General features: G+C 42.1%; 1 protein-coding gene across 1 annotated transcript in view; it reads left to right on the forward strand.

Annotated features, from left to right (window-relative positions):
* The window catches only part of SULF1 (sulfatase 1), a 202937-nt gene that overhangs the window by 138884 nt on the left and 41624 nt on the right, over positions 1 to 22429 (forward strand). Inside the window, exons 8-12 of the mRNA XM_010848192.1 lie at positions 11045 to 11195; positions 12124 to 12299; positions 13945 to 14073; positions 14344 to 14400; positions 15169 to 15298. Coding sequence (XP_010846494.1) covers positions 11045 to 11195; positions 12124 to 12299; positions 13945 to 14073; positions 14344 to 14400; positions 15169 to 15298 — 643 coding nt within the window. The remainder of the gene's footprint in view (positions 1 to 11044; positions 11196 to 12123; positions 12300 to 13944; positions 14074 to 14343; positions 14401 to 15168; positions 15299 to 22429) is intronic.

Below are 22429 nucleotides of genomic sequence, written 5' to 3' on the forward strand. Positions count from 1 at the left end.
ATTCAGCCTGCAGTGCCTAAACTATTTACTGTATGATTCTTTACAGAATAAGTTTGTTCTGGGCTCTTGCTCAAGGAGGAAGACAGACAAAGAGCCTTATCAAAGAGCCTTGTCAGCAACAGGCTCAGAAGCAAGTGCTAGAGCAGGGAGCCCAGGGTCTGTGAAAGTTTGGAGGAGGAAGCATACTCATCTTTTAGAAGAACCAGGAGAACTTCAGGGCCAAGGAGGCAGGCAAAGTGGACTGCAAAGGATGGGCAACGTTTCTGCAGCTGATAGACAGAGATTGGGTACATGATTTCAGGAAAAGTGGTCACCATGAGGCTGTCTAAGATGTGACCAAGGAAGTGAGGAAAGAAGTAAGGGATAAAGCTAGAGAGAGAAACCTGCAGGGTATTGAGAACTTGAGTGAATTTGTATGTAGCTGTAAACACAGTCCCTGGAGACTGTTTAGTCAAGGTAGACATCATATGTGACTTGACCATTTTTATATGTGAAGTTTTCGCTATTCCTTTTTAGTTCAGATGAACCACCTGTGTGCCTTACTGTGCTCAGGGCTCAGTCGTGTCCGACTCTTTGCAGCCCCATGGACTGTACCCCACCAGGCTCCTCTGTCCATGGAATTTTTCAGGCAAGAATACAGGAGTGGGTCTCCTGTTCCTACTCCAGGATATCTTCCCGACCCAGGGATCAAACCTGCGTCTCTTGTGTCTCCTGCATTGGCAGGTGGATTCTTTACCACTAGCGCCACCCTGGGAAGCCCTGTGAGCCTTACTAGTGATTCTATAAAGCTGAATCCACACATTGGCAGAGTGAAAGCTCTCAGGCCTTGGAGGCAAATAAGCACTGGTTCCTATCTCAGTGGTCCTTGCTGACCTGTAGGCAGTACCTTTCACCTCTCAGAACCTCCATTGTCTCATCGGTAAAATGGGAGTAATAACCAGCAACTTGGCATGATGTCATGAATGACAGTTAAAAGAGACCTCACCTTGGACCTGGAACACAGAAGCCACTTCATAGGTACTAATTCTCCGTGATCCTTCCTATTAAGATGAACCATAAAAAAAAACAAACAAAACTGTTTTTGCTGGATTTGATCTTTCTTGACCTACAAAAAGGTGCTGTTTTGTTTGGTGAATTTCAACTTAACATTCAAGGGGAAGCAGCTAGGGAAAGAACAAGCTGGTTCTTGTCCGTTGTGACCTGACAAGTCTGTTGACAAGCTAAGACCTGCATTGATGAGGCTCTCACCCTGCCTATTCTAAAAACAGACAGAAGCACCAGCCTGGGCTGTGTTATCTTTGCCAGGTGCAAACCGTGCTCTTGGCAGTTTGAAGAACACCCTTAGCCATAGAAAATAAAAACTCACACGGTGAGTTGAGTGGTTCAGCTTCTGTTTGCTGCTAAGCCCGAGGCTTTGGAGCCCCTAGAATCAGGAGATCCGCTGTGTCTCCCACAGACCTTGAAAGCGTTGAATTCCGAGCATCTTTGTCATCAAGGTCTCCCTAGCCATCACAGGAGGAAAGGGCTGGAAAGAGTCCATGTGCATCTCTCTTGAGGCTGTGAGTGACTGCCTGGGTTCACAGTTCAGGCTGCACACAAAAGGAGTGAGACAAATTGAAGACAAGCTTTCCATTGTGCCGCTCGGAGCTCTTGAATGGCTGGTCTCCTTAGCAAGAACATGAGCAAGGCATTCAAGCAAAGCGATGCAAGAAGTTAAGTGCTTTGCAGAGATATTTGGCAGGCCCTGTGAAAACAGAGGAAGAAACTGTAGGTTCTGTGCTGTCGGGGGCAGGGGAGGGGGATGCAAGCCATGTGAGCACTTTCCTTGAGGTTGCCTTCCTTGGTGGTCAGGCATTATCCAGATGTCTTTCATCCGCCTTGGGTTAGAGCTATCTGACCCCCACTGCCTGGAGCGAATGTATCAGGTTTCCATGGTGTTTGCCATCGCCAACAAAGAAAGGAAGCCAGTTCAATATTGAGGCTAGAGGTTATGCCAACCAACTAAGAAAGAGAACGGATTATCGACCGCATGGAACAGGGGACCCTGTTTAATCAGACAGTGGCTCAGTCACTCCTGACCTCTGAGAGATCTGAGGAAGTCTCCATCATGATAATACATATAATCATTCTTATCACAAAGCCCTTCACTATGACTAAGACTCTACTGCACGTTCCAGTAAATTCTCTCCCCCATGCTGCTGCTGCTGCTGCTAAGTCACTTCAGTCGTGTCCGACTCTGTGCGACCCCATAGACGGCAGCCCACCAGGCTTCCCTGTCCCTGGGATTCTCCAGGCAAGAACACTGGAGTGGGTTGCCATTTCCTTCTCCAATGCAGGAAAGTGAAAAGTGAAAGTGAAGTCACTCAGTCATGTCTGACTCTAGCAACCCCATGGACTGCAGCCTACCAGGCTCCTCTGTCCATGGGATTTTCTAGGCAAAAGTACTGGAGTGGGGTGCCATTGCCTTCTCTGTCTCTCCCCCATATCCTCATAATAATGCTAAAGCCTCATCCTCTTGGCATCATTTCTCCTGGCGTCAGTGATGTGATAATACTCACTTATAGACAAAAGCTGATGAGAAAAGAGATTACGTTTGCCTTCTTGATGATTCTGTGAGATGCTGAGGATCCCTTGACATTTTTCCACCAACTATGCCTCCATGACGGAGAAGGCAATGGCAACCCACTCCAGTATTCTTGCCTGGAAAATCCCATGAACAGAGGAGCCTGGTAGGCTGCAGTCCATGGGGTTGCGAAGAGTTGGACATGACTGAACGACTTCACTTTCACTTTTCACTTTCATGCATTGGAGAAGGAAATGGCAACCTACTCCAGTGTTCTTACCTGGAGAATCTCAGGGACAGGGGAGCCTGGTGGGCTGCCATCTATGGGGTCTCACAGAGTCGGACACGACTGAAGCAACTTAGCAGCAGCAGCAGCATGTCTCCATGAACTTAAAGAAAAATTTTGTTCCAGTTCAACAGCTCTTTCTTTCTATCCCTGGAAATGCATTTGACTCTGTACACACACACATACACACACACACAGACACACAGGTTCATGTGAAATCAAAATTTAGGCAGAACAATCCACATCAACTAACTTGCAGATATTGTTCTGATCGTAGAGTTTGGGATGGACACAGCATGTCAAAGGGACAACTACCCTTAGGAAGCCTCAGAACTTCTGAAACACCTTTGTTACCTAAAGTTGAAAAGACAGGACTTCCCTGGCAATCCAGTGGTTAAGACCCCATGCTTCCACTTTACAAGGTGCAAGTTTGATCCCTGGTCAGGGAACTAAGATCTAACATGCTGAGTCATGCAGCCAGATAAATTAATTCAAGTTGGAAAGAAATGTCTTGCCTTAAAAAGAATTTGCACATTCTCTCTTCATTTCTTCCACAAATACATAAAAGGATATGCTTTCAAAGAGGAGAGAATTTTACATCCTCCATAAACATTTCTGACTTGAGCAGGATTAATTGCTCCCTTTGTGGCTCAGCTGGTAAAGAATCCGCCTGTAGTGCGGGAGACCTGGGTTTGATCCCTGAGTTGGGAAGATACCCTGGAGAAGGGAAAGGCTACCCACTCCAGTATTCTGGCCTAAAGAATTCCATGGACTGTATAGTCCATGGGGTCACAGAGAGTCAGACACGACTGAGTGACCCTCACACACACACTTCCCATATTACCTCTGTATTCTTCTCTCTGTCATTTACTACATATCCCATTGCACTGGCTGTTCACTCAGATCCTTGATGTCCAGCCACACTTCAGAATATCCACACTTAACACCACACGAATGACACCCTGCTGCTATGCAAGGCATCTCTTTCCCAAAGGATCCATCTCTACTTCCCATTGCCTGGTGGGCACGGCTCCTGCTGCCTTAGTCGTATGATACATTTTTGTTTAGCAAATGCATCAACATGTTAACCCTTCCAACTATCTGACATTAAAACCCTTTTAAAAATAGTGTGAAAGTAGTTGAACAATTGGTTTTATGAATTAAAGGGTACCTAGTGATAGTATAAATCCATAAATTTTTAGATTAAAAAATGAATACCCAAAGTTTATTAAAAAAAAAAAAAGACTCAGTGGCTTTGCTCAAGTCACATAAGTAGATAGGGATGAAGCTGAAGCCCAAACTCCACTCTTCTGGGCCCTAGATCTTCCCACTGCACCAGGCCTGTTCAATATTTGTCACAGTCACAATTTTTAGTAGAAGTGTTCCCTATGTATGTATTGACACAATTTCTAGTTGGAGTTCATAGCATCATCGTTGGAAGAGTCTTTGAATTAGTTTTGTGATATGCCATTTTATTGTAAGGCTTGCCAACTGGCACTAGTGGTAGAGAACCTGCCTGCCAGTGCACGAGATGTAAGAGACTTGGATTCAATCCCTGAGTCAGGAAGATCCTCTGGAGAAGGAAATGACAACCCTCTCCAGTATTCTTGCCTGAGAAGTCCCATGGATAAAGGAGCCTGGAGGGCTACAGTCCATAGTGTCACAAATAGTAAGATACAACTGAAGCTACTTAGCGTGTATCTTTTTTATTGTAAAGTTTTAGGATGCACCTGTAATCAAGACAATTTGATGTTATCCTGCACGTGTTCAGTTGTTACCCACCTAAAGACATTTGAACTCGAGTGGAGAATCTCTCCACAAAGTCTCATCAAGTTTCATTTTAGTGAAGGCTGGGATGGTGTGGCTTGGGAGATTGTCTAGAATATCCAATTTTAATAGTTTGAGTGTGTACTTCTTGAATCTGTACAATCAGCTTATTCTGGGAATTGAGACCTGTTTCTCAGTGAGAGATGATCCTGCTACCAATAAGGATATTAAGTGTTAGGATTTTTGTTGTTGTATGAGACTAGACGGGTGGCTTCCCTGGTGGCTCAGTGGTAAAGAATTTGCCTGCAGTGCAGAAGACTGCTTGCAGTGGGGGAGATGTGGATTTGATCTCGGGGTCAGGAAGACCCCTTGAAAAGGAAATGGCAATCCACTCCAGTATTCTTGCCTGGGAAGTCCCAGGGACAGAGGAACCTGGGGGATTCCAAGAGTCGGACACAACCAATCAACTAAACCACCACCACCATGAGACTAATAGCAAATGAAGAAAACACACGTTCAAATATAAGATACTCAAAATGTATTTTCTTTGGGGTGACAGCAGAGGCCATCAGTGGTACCAAATGAACTGCTAAGTTCTTTGTGTTTCCCCGAGAATGGGTTTAATATGCAACACATGCATTTCTTCAAACTATTTCTGTGCTACTAAGAATTAGTCTCCTAAAATGTCCACCCATCAAGAAGAAAGGGGACATGATTGATTTGAGAAATCTTATCCTTGTTATGTCAATAAGCAATGTTAGCAAGAAAAGCAAAGCCTGGGGAGAATCTGATATTGACGGCAAAAGTTGAACATGGAAGTGCAGTGGTCTGAGGGATCCGTCCGTGAGCTATACTGTGCTGAGCAACTATATTTTTGTTCAGTTGCTCAGTCACATCCGACTCTTTGCAACCTCATGGACTGTAGCCCACCAGGCTCCTCTGTTCATGGGGTTCCTCAGGTAAGAATGCTTGAGTGGGTTGCCATTTCCTACTCCAGGGGATCTTCCCAGACCAGGGATCAACTCATGTCTCCTGCATTGGCAGGCAGATTCTTTACCATTGAGCCACCAGAAAGCCCGCGCTGAGCAATAACGCTGAACAAATGATGACTAGAGAAAAACAATGTGCAGAGAAGCCTTGCTAGTGAAAGCTCACCTTTTGTAAGTATTGGAATCATCTTTTGAGAGTTACAGGTGCATTCCTAAGAGTATATGGTCTGGAGAGCACAGTTCTGGGCCAAACGTGTATCTGAGCAGACACAGAAAGCCTCACCAGACCAGACACACATGGCTGACACTCTGACATGAATTTTTGAGGTTTGTTTTTCTTTTTTATGACAATCTCATCCTTTGTCCTCTCCATTTTCAAGCAAAGAGTCAGAGTTCTCTACCTTTTCGAATATGTCTCCAGGGTGTTCTGGAGGGTCAGACTTGATTCTGTATTTGCAACAAATGTAGGAACACAGCAGCTGGTGGGAGGCATCTGAGTGAGAAACAGAAGCAGCTAATATTTTAAATCAGGATAAGCAGGATAAAAGCTACGAACTTTGGGACTTACTTTTTAAATATTTATTTATTTGGCGCTGTCAGATCTCAGTTGCGGCACATGGGGTCTTGGTGCGGTGCACGGACTCTCTAGTTGTGGCACGTGGGTTTAGTCGCTCAGCAGCATGTGCGATCTTAATTCCCCTACCAGGGATCAAACCTGAGTCATCCCCTGCATTGCAAAGAGGATTCTTAACCACTGGACCACCAGGGAAACCCCAGGACTTACTTTTGATAGAAGAAATGTATGGATCACTTCTTTTAATGATGGGAGTTTGAGATGCTTGTTGGAGAGGACAGTTCAGTGTGACATCATGAAAGGAGCAGGGTTCCCAACCTGTCCTTTCTGAGCCATCTCTATATGCTTTACTGTCTCATTTGTAAAATAGGAGTATTTTATTTTCTTGGGCTTCAAAATCACTGTGGACGGTGACTGCAGCCATGAAATTAAAAGACACCTCCTCCTTGGAAAGAAAGCTATAACAAACCTAGACAGTGTATTAAGAAGAGACATCACATTGCTGACAAAGGTCCGTCTAGTCAAAGCTGTGGTTTTTCCAGTAGTCATGTATGGATGTGAGAGTTGGACCATAAAGAAGGCTGAGTGCTGAAAAATTGTTGCTTCTGAATTGTGGTGCTGGTGAATACTCTTGAGAGTCCCTTGGACAGCAAAGAGATCAAACCAGTCACTTTTAAAGGAAATCAACCCTGAATGTTCATTGGAAGGACTGATGCTAAAGCCGAAGCTCCAGTACTTTGTCCACCTGATGCGAAGAGCTGACTCATTGGAAAAGACCCTAATGTTGGGAAAGATTAAAGGCAGGAGGAGAAGGGAGCAACAGAGGATAAGAGGGTTGGATGGCATTATCGACTCAATGGACATGAGTTTGAGCAAACTCCAGGAGATTTTGAAGGACAGGGAAGCCTGAAGTGCTGCAGTCCATGGGATCACAAAAAGTCGGACACGACTTAGCAACTGAACAACGGACTACAGTAAGAGGCGCTGCCCTCTCGGGGCTGCCTCAGCCATCAGTGAGCTGTGATGTGATAAGCTCTCTCCCAGCTTCCTATGAGTATGAGTGGTCCCAGGTTTTGTCCTCTGAAGCCTCTGTGAAGCCTCACAAGAACTCTTTGGAGTTCTTGCTCCCATTACAGATATGTGGGAACACAGACTTAAAGAAAAAGAAAAAAGTTGCTCCAGATCACACACTAGTAAGCAACAGTCCTGGGCTGAGAATTCAGGTCTGATTCCAGAATATTCTGGAACAATTGGATATGTGGTTTTCCACCATTCCCTAAAACAGTCACCTGCTTCTCTGTGTCTCGCATTTTTAGCCAACAGCTCCCAGCTCCGTCTGAATCACTGTAAGTTGATTCTTAGTTAGGGCAGCAAGCCTTCATTATCACAGGGCAGAGGGACAGAAGAATGCATCTTCCAGGAATTTGGCAGACACCAGCGGGAGGCACCCACAGGTCTTTGGCAAAAGATCAGTTTTCAACAACTGTCAATTCCAGCAACCCCCAACCGTCCACCTGCAGGCCCCTTGAACAGCTGCTATTCTGTGGGAAGCAGTGGCAGCCTGTCTTCCCCTAAAAGGCAAATGGTTATCCTCCCCCTCCTGCTGAGACTCCACCTGGGATCTTGTCCCCAGAGCTGGAGGGGGAGTGGTCATCTCCCATATTCAGAAATTAAGAGAAAAGAAAAAAAAAATGGGATGGAGGAAGGACAACTTCGACAATAGACCCAAACTCTCCCTTTTAATAAAAGCCAGACTGAACATATGTCATTCTGTAAATCCGGGAGTCCAATTTGAGGCTTGTAATTTGCTGCGAGCTTCCCTGTTCCTCAGGGCGAGGTGGATGGAGCCGTGCCAAGCACTGGAAGGTAACCGGTGGAAGATACGATTTACCCACTATGAGCCTGCTTCTCGGTTCCCTATTGTAATTTTTATTTGTGTTTGAGGTTTTGTGGTTAAAAAAAAAAGTCAACTAGATTTATTTTTAAATTAAAGCACACCGACATCAAAGGCAGTAAGAGGAGGCTGGTGAGGTATTATGAAGAAAGCCCGTGTAATCTTTTATAGCCATATTCTTTTTCAGGGCACGTATCAGTAAGTGGTGAAGGACCTTTCGTGACCAGCTTGCTCTATTTCTCTGACCTCAAACTCCCCCCAACGGTGAAAATCTCTTTCCTCTGGGATTTAGAAGCTCCCCCTTCTCTCCTCTTCCTCTTCAGTCTCTTCCTCTAATCTTGTTTGTAAGGTTACATGCTGCGTTAAGAATAAGAAACCCGGGCTTAAGTCCTTTCCTACTGCCCAGGCTTCTGAAATACAAGGGTCTCATTTGGTCTGTGGTGCAATGGGAGATACGAAGAACCCTTTCAGACCAAAAATGGGACCATTCAGTTCATGAGTTGTCTGCTTGGTGAGCAGAGGAAAGTTCGTGCTGACAGTTTCTCTGATAAAGAATGGCAAGTGATATCTGAAAATTTGTTTATTTAATGTCACGGATTTTTTTTCCCACCCAGATCCTTATATAGAATACATTTGTTTATTGGCTTATGTAGGAAACTCAGGTACTTTGTTCTGGGCACTTTAAATAGATAGATAATAGATAAATAGACAGACAGGTTTAAAGATTTTAGAGGGTGAGAGGCTGAGTTTTTTTGGGTTTTTTTTATTGTTTTTTTTTTGCTGCACCATGCAGCATGTAGGATCTTAGTTCCCCAATCAGGAATCGAACCCACGCCCACTGCATCGGAAGCACCGAATCTTAACCACTAGACCACCAGGGAAGTCCCTAGTCAGATTTGTTGTTCCTCAAAGCAGATTTTTATGAGATGCTCTTATCCCCATTTCCAGGTGAGCAAATTGAGCTACATTTACCTACCCTACAAATATGTCTCTTTAAAAGGAAGTTGACTGACACCTCTCAGCATAACTTGTACACTTTTAAGGACAGTTTCTCTTGTGCTCAGTGTTGTATTGGCATTCGTTAAGCAGCCAGCATCCATACAGATGATTAGGGTAACTTTCTACACAGGAGGGCCAATGGTACCAAAACAGCATTTTCAACTACTAAAAGAGAAGCGCTGCAAATCCACTGGTGGAAGAAAATGTATAGTAACAGGTAGCATATAGAGAGCCTCATGTTCTGTGTACAGTCACGCAGCTCAGAAACTCCAAGTTTCCTCAATAGGAAATTTGCTCCATGACGGGACGAGTGGAACATGGTCGAGGCTTCTGGACTCACCAGGTCACAGTGATTGACTGTTTCTCTAGTTTTATGATGTAAACAATGTCACAGGATCTCCTGCAGTCATCATTATCCACCGCCTTTCACTGATAGGGTTCTCCCCGGAACAGAGAGCAGTAATCAGATTCCTCTATCAGCCTCTCTTGTTCTGAGAGACTGGCTATTTGCACAGTTGTGGTTCACACAAAGAGCAGCTTCAGATGCAGGAAGCCCCCATCATTTTACTTTCCCTTCATTTTGTTAAAGCAAATGAGCTTTGGAACCAAGTCCTGGTTCGATTCCCTGCTACTTTTGTTAACCTGAGAAAGTTAGCTTTGCTAAGCCTCAGTTTTCTCACCTGTGAAATGGGAATGATAAACCTATTTCCCAGAAGAGCTGAGCTAATTAAATGAGTAGATGTGAACAAAACACTTAGCACAGTCCCTGACCCGTGGTAAATACTGAATTTTCACTATTAAACAATGTTTATAGGCTTCCCTGGTGGCTCAGACGGTAAAGAATCTGTTTGCAATTCAGGAGACCCGGGTTCAATCCCTGAATCGGGAAGATCCCCTGGAAAAGGAAATGGCAACCCACTCCAGAATTCTTGCCTGGAGAATTCCATGGACAGAGGAGTCTGGTGGGCTACAGTCCATAGGGTCTCAGAGTCAGATATGACTGAGTGACTGACTTTCATAGGCTTATCAGCTAAGGAGAAAGTTCAAACACATTATAGTCTGATGGAGAGGTCAAATGAAAAACAATTCTCAGTGTGAAAAGCATAGATATATTCTAGCATAGATATGTTCTTTGGGAGTGTGAAGTGGCAGCGTCTTATGATCCAGGGAGTTGGGGAAGACTTCAAAGAGAAGGTAATGTACTTTGTGGGTCCCCAAAGGGAAGTATGGGCACTGCTTAGATCTCTATAGATTAAATATAGGCTCGAACCACCTGTCTCAGAACAATAGGACTCACTTCCCTATAGTTAGCAAAAATTATGCCTGCACCTATATTGATTTGTCTATAATGAACAGCTTTACTGATAAACATGTATATTGTAGTAGACTTGCTTGTAATTCCAACAAATCCAATAAATTGATGATATCTATATGTGAGGTTAGGAATGAGAAAAATTCAGAGACTAGATATGTAAGTAATCAATATAATACCCTAGTAAATTCTAGAGATAAAATGTGTTGAAATTATGATTCTTCATCACTGCACGTAACACATTAGTGACTATATTTAATAGCCTAATTAGCAGTAAAATTTTATGAGTTAACATCACCATGAGAACATTCCCTTCTACATTACTGAGTTTTATCTGTAAATTTGTAACATGACCACAATCATCTCGAGGTATTTTTACACATTTTATTCAATGAGCCTAAATGAACTTAAACTAATTAGATTTTCACTGCCAGTCTTGGTTTTATAAGTTTGAACCCATACACCTTCAGAGAACTCGTGTGGTCTGGGGTGGTGCAGACTTGAAATCGCTTTACAAACACAGAGATGTACCAGAGAGAAAAATTCTTTAGCTGTGTCTGAAGTCTTTCCTAAATGGTTATTTCACAACGTTTAACGTGAACTATTTCTCTAAATGACTAAAAAGCATATATAGTAAGACTCGTTTCTGGATATTTGCAGAACTCCTAGTTATAACTATGCGCCCAATATGGACAAACACTGGATTATGCAGTACACGGGACCCATGCTGCCCATCCACATGGAGTTCACAAACGTTCTACATCGCAAACGGCTGCAAACTTTGATGTCAGTGGATGATTCTGTGGAACGGGTAAGCCCGTGAACCGGCCCCAGGGATGGGCTTTGGTCCAGCTCCCCTTGTGCAGATGCATTCTTGCCAACCCTGCTTCTGTAGTAGTTGTTGTTTTTCATTTTGCGAGAGTGTGGGGGCTGGGTATTCTGTGAACTCATCATCCCCCCTCATCTTGTTCTCTTTCTAGGCTTGGTTCTTCTGGAGCCAGTAGCAAAAAGGAGTTGATCAAAAATCATAAACCTTTGATCATAAATCAAGGGTTATCACCACAAATACCTTCAGGGGTTAAGCAAATAGTGTAGATAGCTAAAGTAGATAGAGTATAAGGCGATAGGGCATGGTGAGGATCACGGTGAACTCAAATCTAAACTCCCTCATCTAACGCAAGGAACAACTACTCAGCTTCAACTAATTTTGGTCATGTGAAAATATGGATACAGTATTAAGTCTTCTGACTTTTAAAAGAAGCCAGAAATACAAAAATTGTATTTGAAATTTCCTGAGTTTTACAGATAACATAAACCAAACAAGACATGCCTAAAGGCTGGATGTGACTGGATCAGGCTCAGAGGTAGCCTGTTTTTAATCTTTGATAACTAAATATGAGGGATGATAGTCAAATTTGCTTTAAAATGGATTTTTCAAAGTAAAACCTTAAAGTTTGATGGTAGAGGTTGTTTTGTGTGGTTTTTTTTTTTTCAAATAGGCAAAAATAAGCCAGATTAAGAAAAGTTATATAAGAATCAACTGTATTACTGGACTTTTTCCCTCCAGGATTGCAGGCAACTTGAAAAATGTGTATAAACGTACATGTTTGTCAGCCCTATTAAAGCAACTCTTGCCTTCTAAAAATAATGGAAAAAGGATTTGAGGGGAATCATGGTGACGCTATTGTCATCTTATGCCATCACAGTTGTTTCTGACTGAGGTCTGTGCTGTGTTTCAGCTATATAATATGCTTGTGGAAACGGGTGAGCTGGAGAACACTTACATCATCTATACCGCCGACCACGGTTACCATATCGGGCAATTTGGACTGGTCAAGGGGAAATCCATGCCATATGACTTTGATATCCGCGTGCCTTTCTTTATTCGTGGGCCAAGTGTAGAGCCAGGATCCATGTACGTATTTCTCTGTTTCCAACATTCAACTGTCATAGCTCGTGTATGTCTGAGATAATTCGATTACCAATCTCAGGGTGTGGTTTCCTTTAGTCCAAACAAAAAAGGGTGAGTGTAGGTTCATAATTTAGAAGACAAAACCTCCTGCCTGCCCCACCCCTCCCCCAGTCCTGCCACATGCTAAATTAATGTCTACTCTTTCAAGAGAAAGGAAAAATAACTGTATCAATGATTAGCTCTCTCAAACCGACCAGAATCCATGAGACTGTGAACACAGACATAGAGTGTGATTTTAGGTATGTCATCCTTACCTTCTTTGAATCTTTTTTTAAAATGATAACCAGTGCCATCCTCTTGGTTGCTTTTTTAAAAAAACTATTACTGAAGAATTTTTAAAGGAAATTAAATGTTAAGAACTTTAAAGTTTAAATAATTTTAGATACATTTTATTTAATTAAAATGTATTTAAATGAACTTTAAATGAATTTTAAGAAAAGAAGCCTGAAGGACTGAAATTCCATTTCTGTCATCTTAAGTCACTGCATCCCTTTGCATGTCAGTATTCCCATCATAAATGGATTTTGTATGCCCTGCCAGCACATCATAATGTGTAGTGTAAAATGAGATCCTTTACATGAATCAGTTACCAAAAGCGTGAAAGAAAAGAGTGCAAGTAGAATTCAAAACCTGGGATGACCCTTCAAGAGCATCCAGTCTGGACCCCTGATTTCACAATGAAGAAGCTGCACAGACAGGGTACGCACGCCCCTCTCAGAGTTCCCCCATCCTGGATGTGACAGCAGTGGGGCCCAGATGCCAGATAATCTGAGTCTCATCTATGTGGCTTGTCTGCTGCTGCATTCCAGTGCATGCTGGGGAGGAAGTGATGGCAATAAGAAGGGCCTCTTTGGAGAATGTTATTATGTCTTTCCCTGGCTTCCCGGATGGCTCAGCAGGTGAAGAATCCACCTGCGATGCAGGAGACACAGGAAACGGGGGTTTGATCCCTGGTTCAGGAAGATCCCCTGGAAGAGGAAATGGCAACCCACTCCAGTATTCTTGCCTGAAAAAAATCCCATGGACAGAGGAGCCTGGTGAGCTACAGTCCACAGGGTTACAAAGAGTTGGACACGACTGGGTGACACATGCAAAGGAGTCATGTGCACACATGCATTGTCTCCAGATCGCTGGAAACTCCTGGGGAAGCATTGGATCTAGAGTTGGAAGGCTTTATGTTTGAAAGGCTAGGCAGCATGCATTTAATTCAAGTATAAAAACCTTGTGTCCTTTTTCAGAAGATTGATTTCAAAGCCCTAGTTCAACAGAGGAGTGATGGACTCTCAGGTTTCAGAAGAAAATACATAGCCTACAAAAGCCAAACATCAGGCCACAATTTGTCTGAGGTGTGGCCAGAACTCAGGGGGACAAGCCTGTCTCCAGCCTGACCCCTGTGACAGTCAGTCTTTCTCTTGGTCCCAGTGGCTGAGCACTCAGGTACCTCCCAGAATCAACCACCATTCCTAGGCAACCAGATGAGAAGCTGCGAAGCAGTGAAGGCCAGGGAGTACTGGGATGGGAAAAACAGTCCTGGTGGGGCCCTCCACTGGTGCTGGGGCCCAGGCATAACCATCTTGTCCCTTTACAGAGTCCCACAGATTGTTCTAAACATTGACCTGGCCCCTACCATCTTGGACATCGCAGGGCTCGACGCACCTCCTGACATAGACGGCAAGTCTGTACTCAAACTTCTGGACCAGGAAAAGCCAGGTAACAGGTGCGTCAGTTTCCTTCCCCTCAGCCAGCCCCGAGCACACCAGCTCCCAGAGCCAGCCAGCAGCCAACAGAAGTGGAGGCAAAATACCCTCCGCCCCCGGGGATCGCCTTGAGCTGAGCACCTCCTCCGTTGTTTGTGAATGGCGTGATGATGGAGATGCTGTCCTGGTCTGCGGGAAGCGAGGGGTGTTGCTTTAAATAAACTGTTAGCACAGATCCATTTGGAAAAGTGTCCCAGTGCCAACAGTAAATATTATTACTTTGCTTCCAGGTTTCGAACAAACAAGAAGGTCAAAATTTGGCGTGATACATTCCTCGTGGAAAGAGGGTAATTATTGGTTCCTGGGGTGCTTCTGGGAACGAGTCTTTGTGGGCAGCTCTCCCTGCTGGGAATGTTTTTCCCCCTTATTTTGGTTTACTAAGCGTGTGGATTTCGTAAACCTAGTCATAAGACTCATCCTCCTCTGGCCAGCAGAGTAATGATGGCTGAGTCAGAATTGCAAAGATGGGACCACAGTCTTTATGAGGCCGTGGATTCCCACAGCATGTGTCCACCTCAGTTCCTAAATGAACCGGTTAATTGACTTTCTCAGTTATCCCTTCTAGGTTCTGCCTGATGCCCTTCCACTTCTTTTCCTTATGTGCCTTTCCTAGTTTTGAATAGACAAATAGATGAGATTGTATTAATAACTGTTCCAGAGTCATTTCTGGGTTTCTCCTTTCTATTTGTAATGTCCATTGTCTTTGTTTTTCTCCATGCTTACCCTAGGCAAGAGAAAAACATTTCTATCATTGCTTTTTAACAAAAATGAACTTTGAGCCTATAAAGCTGAACATTTATGCTCAGAGTTTTGAAATGAAGATTTTGAAGGAAGTGATTTTCCTTCCCTGATCTCTCATCTTCATAATTCCCAGCTTGTAATTTTCCCAAAGGACTCATAAAATGTTGGGCTCCTGTGGGTAGAGACTTGATAACTATTTATTGCTTTTTGGAGAGTGTGGAGTCATGTGACAGGGAAGAAAAAAAAAAGACAGGCATCACAGTGAAGGTCATTTCAGATCACTTCTCACATAAGCTTTTCTTTTTCTGTCAAAGGAAATTTCTACGTAAGAAAGAGGAATCAAACAAGAATATCCAACAGTCTAATCACTTGCCTAAATATGAGAGGGTCAAAGAACTGTGCCAGCAAGCCAGGTACCAGACAGCCTGTGAACAGCCTGGGCAGGTGAGTGACTCAGCATTTCTGTACCATCACTCATTTGCTTCTCCATTTCTGATGTAAAGACTTGCAACATGTCAGATAATGTACATATTGGCACCCCACTCCAGCACTCTTGCCTGGAAAATCCCATGGATGGAGGAGCCTGGTGGGCTGCAGTCCTTGGGGTCGAGAAGAGTCGGACACGACTGAGCGACTTCCCTTTCACTTATCACTTTCCTGCATTGGAGAAGGAAATGGCAACCCACTCCAGTGTTCTTGCCTGGAGAATCCCAGGGACAGGGGAGCCTGGTGGGCTGCCATCTATGGGGTCGCACAGAGTTGGACACGACTGAAGCGACTTAGCAACAGCAGCAGCAAGCTTTTCATAGCAGTCATGGAGTGCTCACTGCAACCCCTTTCCACTGACTGAGCAATGTCTGACTGGTCCCAGCTGGGTCTCCTCATCACTGCTTGGGCTTTCTCCATTTAAAAAAGATGGTGCTTCTAGTGAAATTTCTAGATATCCACCTAGTTAGCCAACATCAGTTCAAGATATCAGACTTAGGAAATGGATAGTCCTGTGTTAGAAAGTTCAGAGACTGTTTGCATCTAAGGAGAAAACCCCACCCCTCTTAACAGGTGATCAGGACGTGTCAAGAGATAGCTTAATCAAGATCTGAGGCAGATACTGAGCCTCTGGACAGCAAACCACCCCAAGAGCCATGATTGGGTTTCCACACCCTGGAGTAGGATCAGATGTCATCTAACCCGGAGAGAAGGACAGAGTCTGTGACCAAGGTTGAGGAATGAAAAGGGAAACCATATTCTATTTGTTTATTGTTTCTACCTGTGCTCACAAAGTTACTGACATCAAATATTTCATTAGATTCAATCCTCTTCATTTATAGAATATTAAGTAGAGAACTCAGGGCTACCTAGAACACCAAGTGTTACCAGTAAGAACTAAAGAATTACCGTGCGGTGAATTAACACAGACCTGTTTTGTTTTGTTTTTTGGGGGAGGGGATGTTATTTCAATTTCTGTGTATTTTTTTTCTTTCCTTTTTTTTAAAATACAAATTTATTTATTTTAATTGGAGGCTAATTACTTTACAATATTGTATTGGTTTTGCCATACATTGACATGAATCTGCCACAGGTGTACATGTGTTCCCTATCCTGAACCCCCCTCACACCTCCCTCCCGCTCCCATCCCTCTGGGTCATCCCAGTGCACCAGCCCCGAGGACCCTGTATCATGCATCAAACCTGGACTGGTGATTCGTTTCACATGTGATAATATACATGTTTCAGTGCCATTCTCCCAAACCATCCCACCCTCGCCCTCTCCCACAGAGTCCAAAAGACTGTTCTATACATCTGTTTCTCTTTTGCTGTCTTGCATACAGGGTTATCGTTACCATCTTTCTAAATTCCATATATATGCATTAGTATACTGTATTGGTGTTTTTCTTTCTGACTTACTTCACTCTGTGTAACAGGCTCCAGTTTCATCCACCACATTAGAACTGATTCAAGTGTATTCTTTTTAATGGCCGAGTAATATTCCATTGTGTATATGTTCCACAGCTTTCTTATCCATTGGTCTGCTGATGGACATCTAGGTTGCTTCCATGTCCTGGCTATTATAAACAGTGCTGCAATGAACATTGGGGTACACGTGTCTCTTTCAATTCTGATTTCCTTGGTGTGTATGCCCAGCAGTGGGATTGCTGGGTCATATGGCAGTTCTATTTCCAGTTTTTTAAGGAATCTCCACACTGTCCTCCATAGTGGCTGTACTAGTTTGCATTCCCACCAACAGTGTAAGAGGGTTGCCTTTTCTCTACACACTCTCCAGCATTTATTGCATGTAGACTTTTGTATAGCAGCCATTTTGACTGGCATGAAATGGTACCTCATTGTGGTTTTGATTTGCATTTCTTTGATAATGAGTGATGTTGAGCATCTTTTCATGTGTTTGTTAGCCATCTGTATGTCTTCTTTGGAGAAATGTCTGTTTAGTTCTTTGGCCCATTTTCTGATTTGGGTCATTTATTTTTCTGGAATTGAGCTGCACAGGAGTTGCTTGTATATTTTTGAGATTAATTATTTGTCAGTTGCTTCGTTTGCTATTATTTTCTCCCATTCTGAAGTCTGTCTTTTCACCTTGCTTATAGTTTGCTTCGGAGAAGGCAATGGTATCCCACTCCAGTACTCTTGCCTGGAAAATCCCATGGATGGAGAAGCCTGGTAGGCTGCAGTCCATGGGGTCGCTAAGAGTCGGATACGACTGAGCGACTTCACTTTCACTTTTCACTTTCATGCATTGGAGAAGGCAATGGCAACCCACTCCAGTGTTCTTGCCTGGAGAATCCCAGGGACGGGGGAGCCTGGTGGGCTGCCGTCTACGGGGTCGCACAGAGTCAGACATGACTGAAGTGACTTAGCAGTAGCAGCAGTATAGTTTGCTTTGTTGTGTGAAAGCTTTTAATTTTAATTAGGTCCCATTTGTTTATTTTTGCTTTTATTTCCAATATTCTGGGAGGTGGGTCATAGAGGATCCTGCTGTGATTTATGTCAGAGTGTTTTGCCTATGTTTTCCTCTAGAAGTTTTATAGTTTCTCATCTTACGTTTAGATCTTTACTCCATTTTGAGTTTATTTTTGTGTATGGTGTTAGGAAGTGTTCTAGTTTCATTCTTTTACAAGTGGTTGACCAGCTTTCCCAGCACCACTTGTTAAAGAAATTGTCTTTTCCCCATTGTATATTCTTGCCTTCTTTGTCAAAGATAAGGTGTCCATAGGTGCATGGATTTATCTCTGGGCTTTCTATTTTGTTCCACTGATCTGTATTTCTGTCTTTGTGCCAGTACCATACTGTCTTGATAACTGTGGCTTTGTAGTAGAGCCTGAAGTCAGACAGGTTGATTCCTCCAGTTCCATTCTTCTTTCTCAAGTTTTGGCTATTTGAGGTTTTTTATATTTCTATCCAAACTGTGAAATTATTTGTTCTAGTTCTGTGAAAAATACCATTGGTGGCTTGATAGGGATTGCATTGAACCTATAGATTGCTTTGGGTAGCATACTCATTTTCACTATATTGATTCTTCCCATCCATGAACACAGTATATTTCTCCATCTATTAGTGTCCTCTTTGATTTCTTTCACCGATGTTTTATAGTTTTCTATATATAGGTCTTTTGTTTCTTTAGGTAGATATATTCCTAAGTATTTTACTCTTTGTGTTGCAATGGTGAATGGAATTGTTTCCTTAATTCTCTTTCTGTTTTCTCATTGTTAGTGTATAGGAATGCAAGGGATTTCTGTGTGTGGATTTTATATCCTGCAACTTTACCATATTCATTGATTAGCTCTAGTAATTTTCTGGTGGAGTCTTTAGGATTTTCTATGTATAGGATCATGTCATCTGCAAACAGTGAGAGTTTTACTTCTTTTCCAATCTGGATTCCTTTTATTTCTTTTTCTGCTCTGATTGATGTGGCCACAACTTCCAAAACTATGTTGAATAGTAGTGGTGAGAGTGGGCACCCTTGTCTTGTTTCTGACTTTAGGGGAAATGCTTTCAATTTTTCACCATTGAGTATAATGTTTGCTGTGGGTTTGTCATATATAGCTTTTATTATGTTGAGGTATGTTCCCTCTATTCCTGATTTCTGGAGGGTTTTTATCATAAATGGATGTTGAATTTTGTCAAAGGCTTTCTCTGCATCTATTGAGATGAATCATATGGTTTTTATTTTTCAATTTGTTAATGTGGTGTATTACGTTGATTGATTTGCAGATATTGAAGAATCCTTGCATCCCTGGGATAAAGCCCACTTGGTCATGATATGTGAATTTTTTTAATATGTCTTTGGGTTTGGATTGCTAGAATTTTGTTAAGGATTTTTGCATCTATGTTCATCAGTGATATTGGCCTGTAGTTTTCTTTTTTTGTGGCATCTTTGTCAGGTTTTGGTATTAGGGTGATGGTTGCCTCATAGAATGAGTTTGGAAGTTTACCTTCCTCTGCAATTTTCTGGAAGTAGGATAGGTGTTAGCTCTTCTCTAAATTTTTGGTAGAATTCAGCTGTGAAGCCATCTGGTCCTGGGCTTTTGTTTGCTGGAAGATTTCTGATTACAGTTTCAATTTTCGTGCTTGTGATGGGTCTGTTAAGATTTTCCATTTCTTCCTGGTTCGGTTTTGGAAAGTTGTACTTTTCTAAGAATTTGTCCATTTCTTCCAAGTTGTCCATTTTATTGGCATATAGTTGCTGATAGTAGTCTCTTATGATCCTTTGTATTTCTGTGTTGTCTGTTGTGATCTCTCCATTTTCATTTCTAATTTTGTTGATTTGATTTTTCTCCCTTTGTTTCTTGATGAGTCTGGCTAATGGTTTGTCAATTTTATTTATCATCTCAAAGAACCAGCTTTTGGCTTTGTTGATTTTTGCTATGGTCTCTTTTGTTTCTTTTGCATTTATTTCTGTCCTAATTTTTAAGATTTCTTTCCTTCTACTAACCCTGGGGTTCTTCATTTCTTCCTTTTCAAGTTGCTTTAGGTGTACAGTTAGGTTAATTTGACTTTTTTCTTGTTTCCTGAGGTATGCCTGTATTGCTATGAACCTTCCCCTTAGCACTGCTTTTACAGCGTCCCATAGGTTTTGGGTTGTGTTTTCATTTTCATTCGTTTCTATGCATATTTTGGTTTCTGTTTTGATTTCTTCTGTGATTTGTTGGTTATTCAGCAGCGTGTTGTTCAGCCTCCATATGTTGGAATTTTTAATAGTTTTTCTCCTGTAATTGACATCTAATGTTACTGCATTGTGGTCAGAAAAGATGCTTGGAATGATTTCAGTTTTTTTGAATTTACCAAGGCTAGATTTATGGCCCAGGATGTGATCTATCCTGGAGAAGGTTCCAAGTGCACTTGAGAAAAAGGTGAAATTCATTGTTTTGGGGTGAAATGTCCTATAGATATCAATTATGTCTAACTGGTCTATTGTATCATTTAAAGTTTGTGTTTCCTTGTTAATTTTCTGTTTAGTTGGTCTATCCACTGGTCTATTGTATCATTTAAAGTTTGTGTTTCCTTGTTAATTTTCTGTTTAGTTGGTCTATCCATAGGTCTATCCATGGTTGGGTATTAAAGTCTCCCACTACACAGACCTGTTTTTAAGGAAACTGAGAACATAGGAACACAAACTAATTTAAGTACTCTTGCTTGAAATCTATGCTAGCTGGGAGAAATACACCATGTCACGATGAGAGGGACTAAATTTCTGCCTAAGTCATTACAACTTAGAACAGAATTGGAAGAAAGAGAAAAAATAACATTTATTGAGCTTTTGCCTTTTGTTAATATGCTGAGCCTAACACATCTTTTATTTTTTTATGGAAAGACATTTTATATATAGCAGTGTGTACATGTCAATCCCAAACTCCCAATCTGTAAGGCACTGTATGCAGTGTTTTATACACATTAGCTCAATTTAATCATCACCCCTGTCAAGAGAGGCATAGTCATTTTCATTTTACAATCTGGGAATCCATAAATTGTCTTATTCTAAAACTTGGGCCACTTTATGCCTTCCAAGGTAAATTTTTAACAAGAGGAAGAGAAGTTCAATTCTGTCTTTTCTTTCCTTTTTTTAATCTGACCTCTGGATAGTCACACAACTAGCCAACACCAGTTCAAGGTATCAGACTCATAAAATGGGTAGCCCAGTTATTATTGAAATGGCCTCGTTTCTTATACGCTTTTTATATGGCATCTAACCATATTGAGTAGATGTTCATAATAAACTACTTGACCCTCATCCGCTCTGTATTTCCTTGTGTCTTTTTGTACACAGGAATCTCTTTGAAGTGGAAAAAGGTGAGGAGGGAGGGCTATTGAATTAAGGGATAAAACCAAGCCTTCATAGCACTCTGCTAAGCCTTAATTTTCAAGTGTTTAGTGGAGAAGCTTAGACCTATTCATTATATTTTAATTTGAAGTCTCCAAATCCTTCTTGTGGAAGCTCCAAGTAGTATTATGACTAAAACCTCAGAATTGTTTTGTAGCTCTAAAACGATTTTTATGAGGCAGCCTCAATAGACTAATTTTACTTCTATTCAGGAGTTGGAAATGTTCAGTGTTAAATATATCTCATGCACATTAGTGATCTGGTTGCTATTTCAGCTAAGTGGAGAGACTTATAACCCTTTGAAGATAAGGTTCATGGCCTACCTTTCAGTATACACTTTTGCAAACCTCTCTATATGGCTCATGCTGAAATTTTAATTTATGTCCTCAAGGGCAAACACAGCATAAACTAGATTACTGGCCCCAGCTCTTCACTCATTTGCTAAATGCCAACTATGTTAAAAACTTCACTTTGCTTTTTTTTTATAGTTTTCTAAACGCATTTTGCCCCCATGAAATGTTTTCATGCGTGGCTCCCTGGAATTTTCCTCTGTTGCTTTGTTAATCACTCTGAATTTGATTTCTATCACATGGCTCAGATGGTAAAGAATCTGCCTGCAGTGCAGGAGACCTGGGTTCAATCCCTGAGTCGAAAAGATCCCCTGGAGAAGGGAATGGCAACCCTCTCCAGTATTCTTGCCTGGAGTATCCCATGGACAGAGGAGCCTGGCAGGTTCCATGGGCTCACAAAGAATTGGACACAACTGAGTGACTAATACTTTCACTTTCACATAAGTATATAAGAACATTAGCAATGATCTCTTTGAGAAGTGCCTGAATTAATGGGCAAAGAATTACACTCGGCACAATGGTGATTTCTCTCTATAGGTGGTGGCAAACCATGCCTTTAGAAGCTGAGAACTTTGAGAAAATTTTGAGCCTCTTCAAGGCAGTTATTAAACCTATAAGTCCATCCTGACATAGCTTGGTTATATTCTATAGAATCTTTGTATGTCGGTTTTTTGCTCTTTCTTTTTGGCTCTACTTTGAAGATTACCTTTTTTTAAAAAATGATAAATTTTCATTTATTATCATTTATTTATGATAATGATTTAAATAAAGTTACCTTTTATTTATTTACTTGGCTGCTTTGGATCTAAGTTTCGACATATGAGATCTCCACTGTGCCATGCAGGATCTCTCATTGTGGCCACGGACTCTGCAGTTGTGGTGCAAGGGTTCAGTT

Source organism: Bison bison, unplaced genomic scaffold (genome assembly GCF_000754665.1).
Source record: "Bison bison bison isolate TAMUID 2011002044 unplaced genomic scaffold, Bison_UMD1.0 scf7180017849896, whole genome shotgun sequence".
Classification (NCBI taxonomy): Eukaryota; Metazoa; Chordata; class Mammalia; order Artiodactyla; family Bovidae; genus Bison; species Bison bison.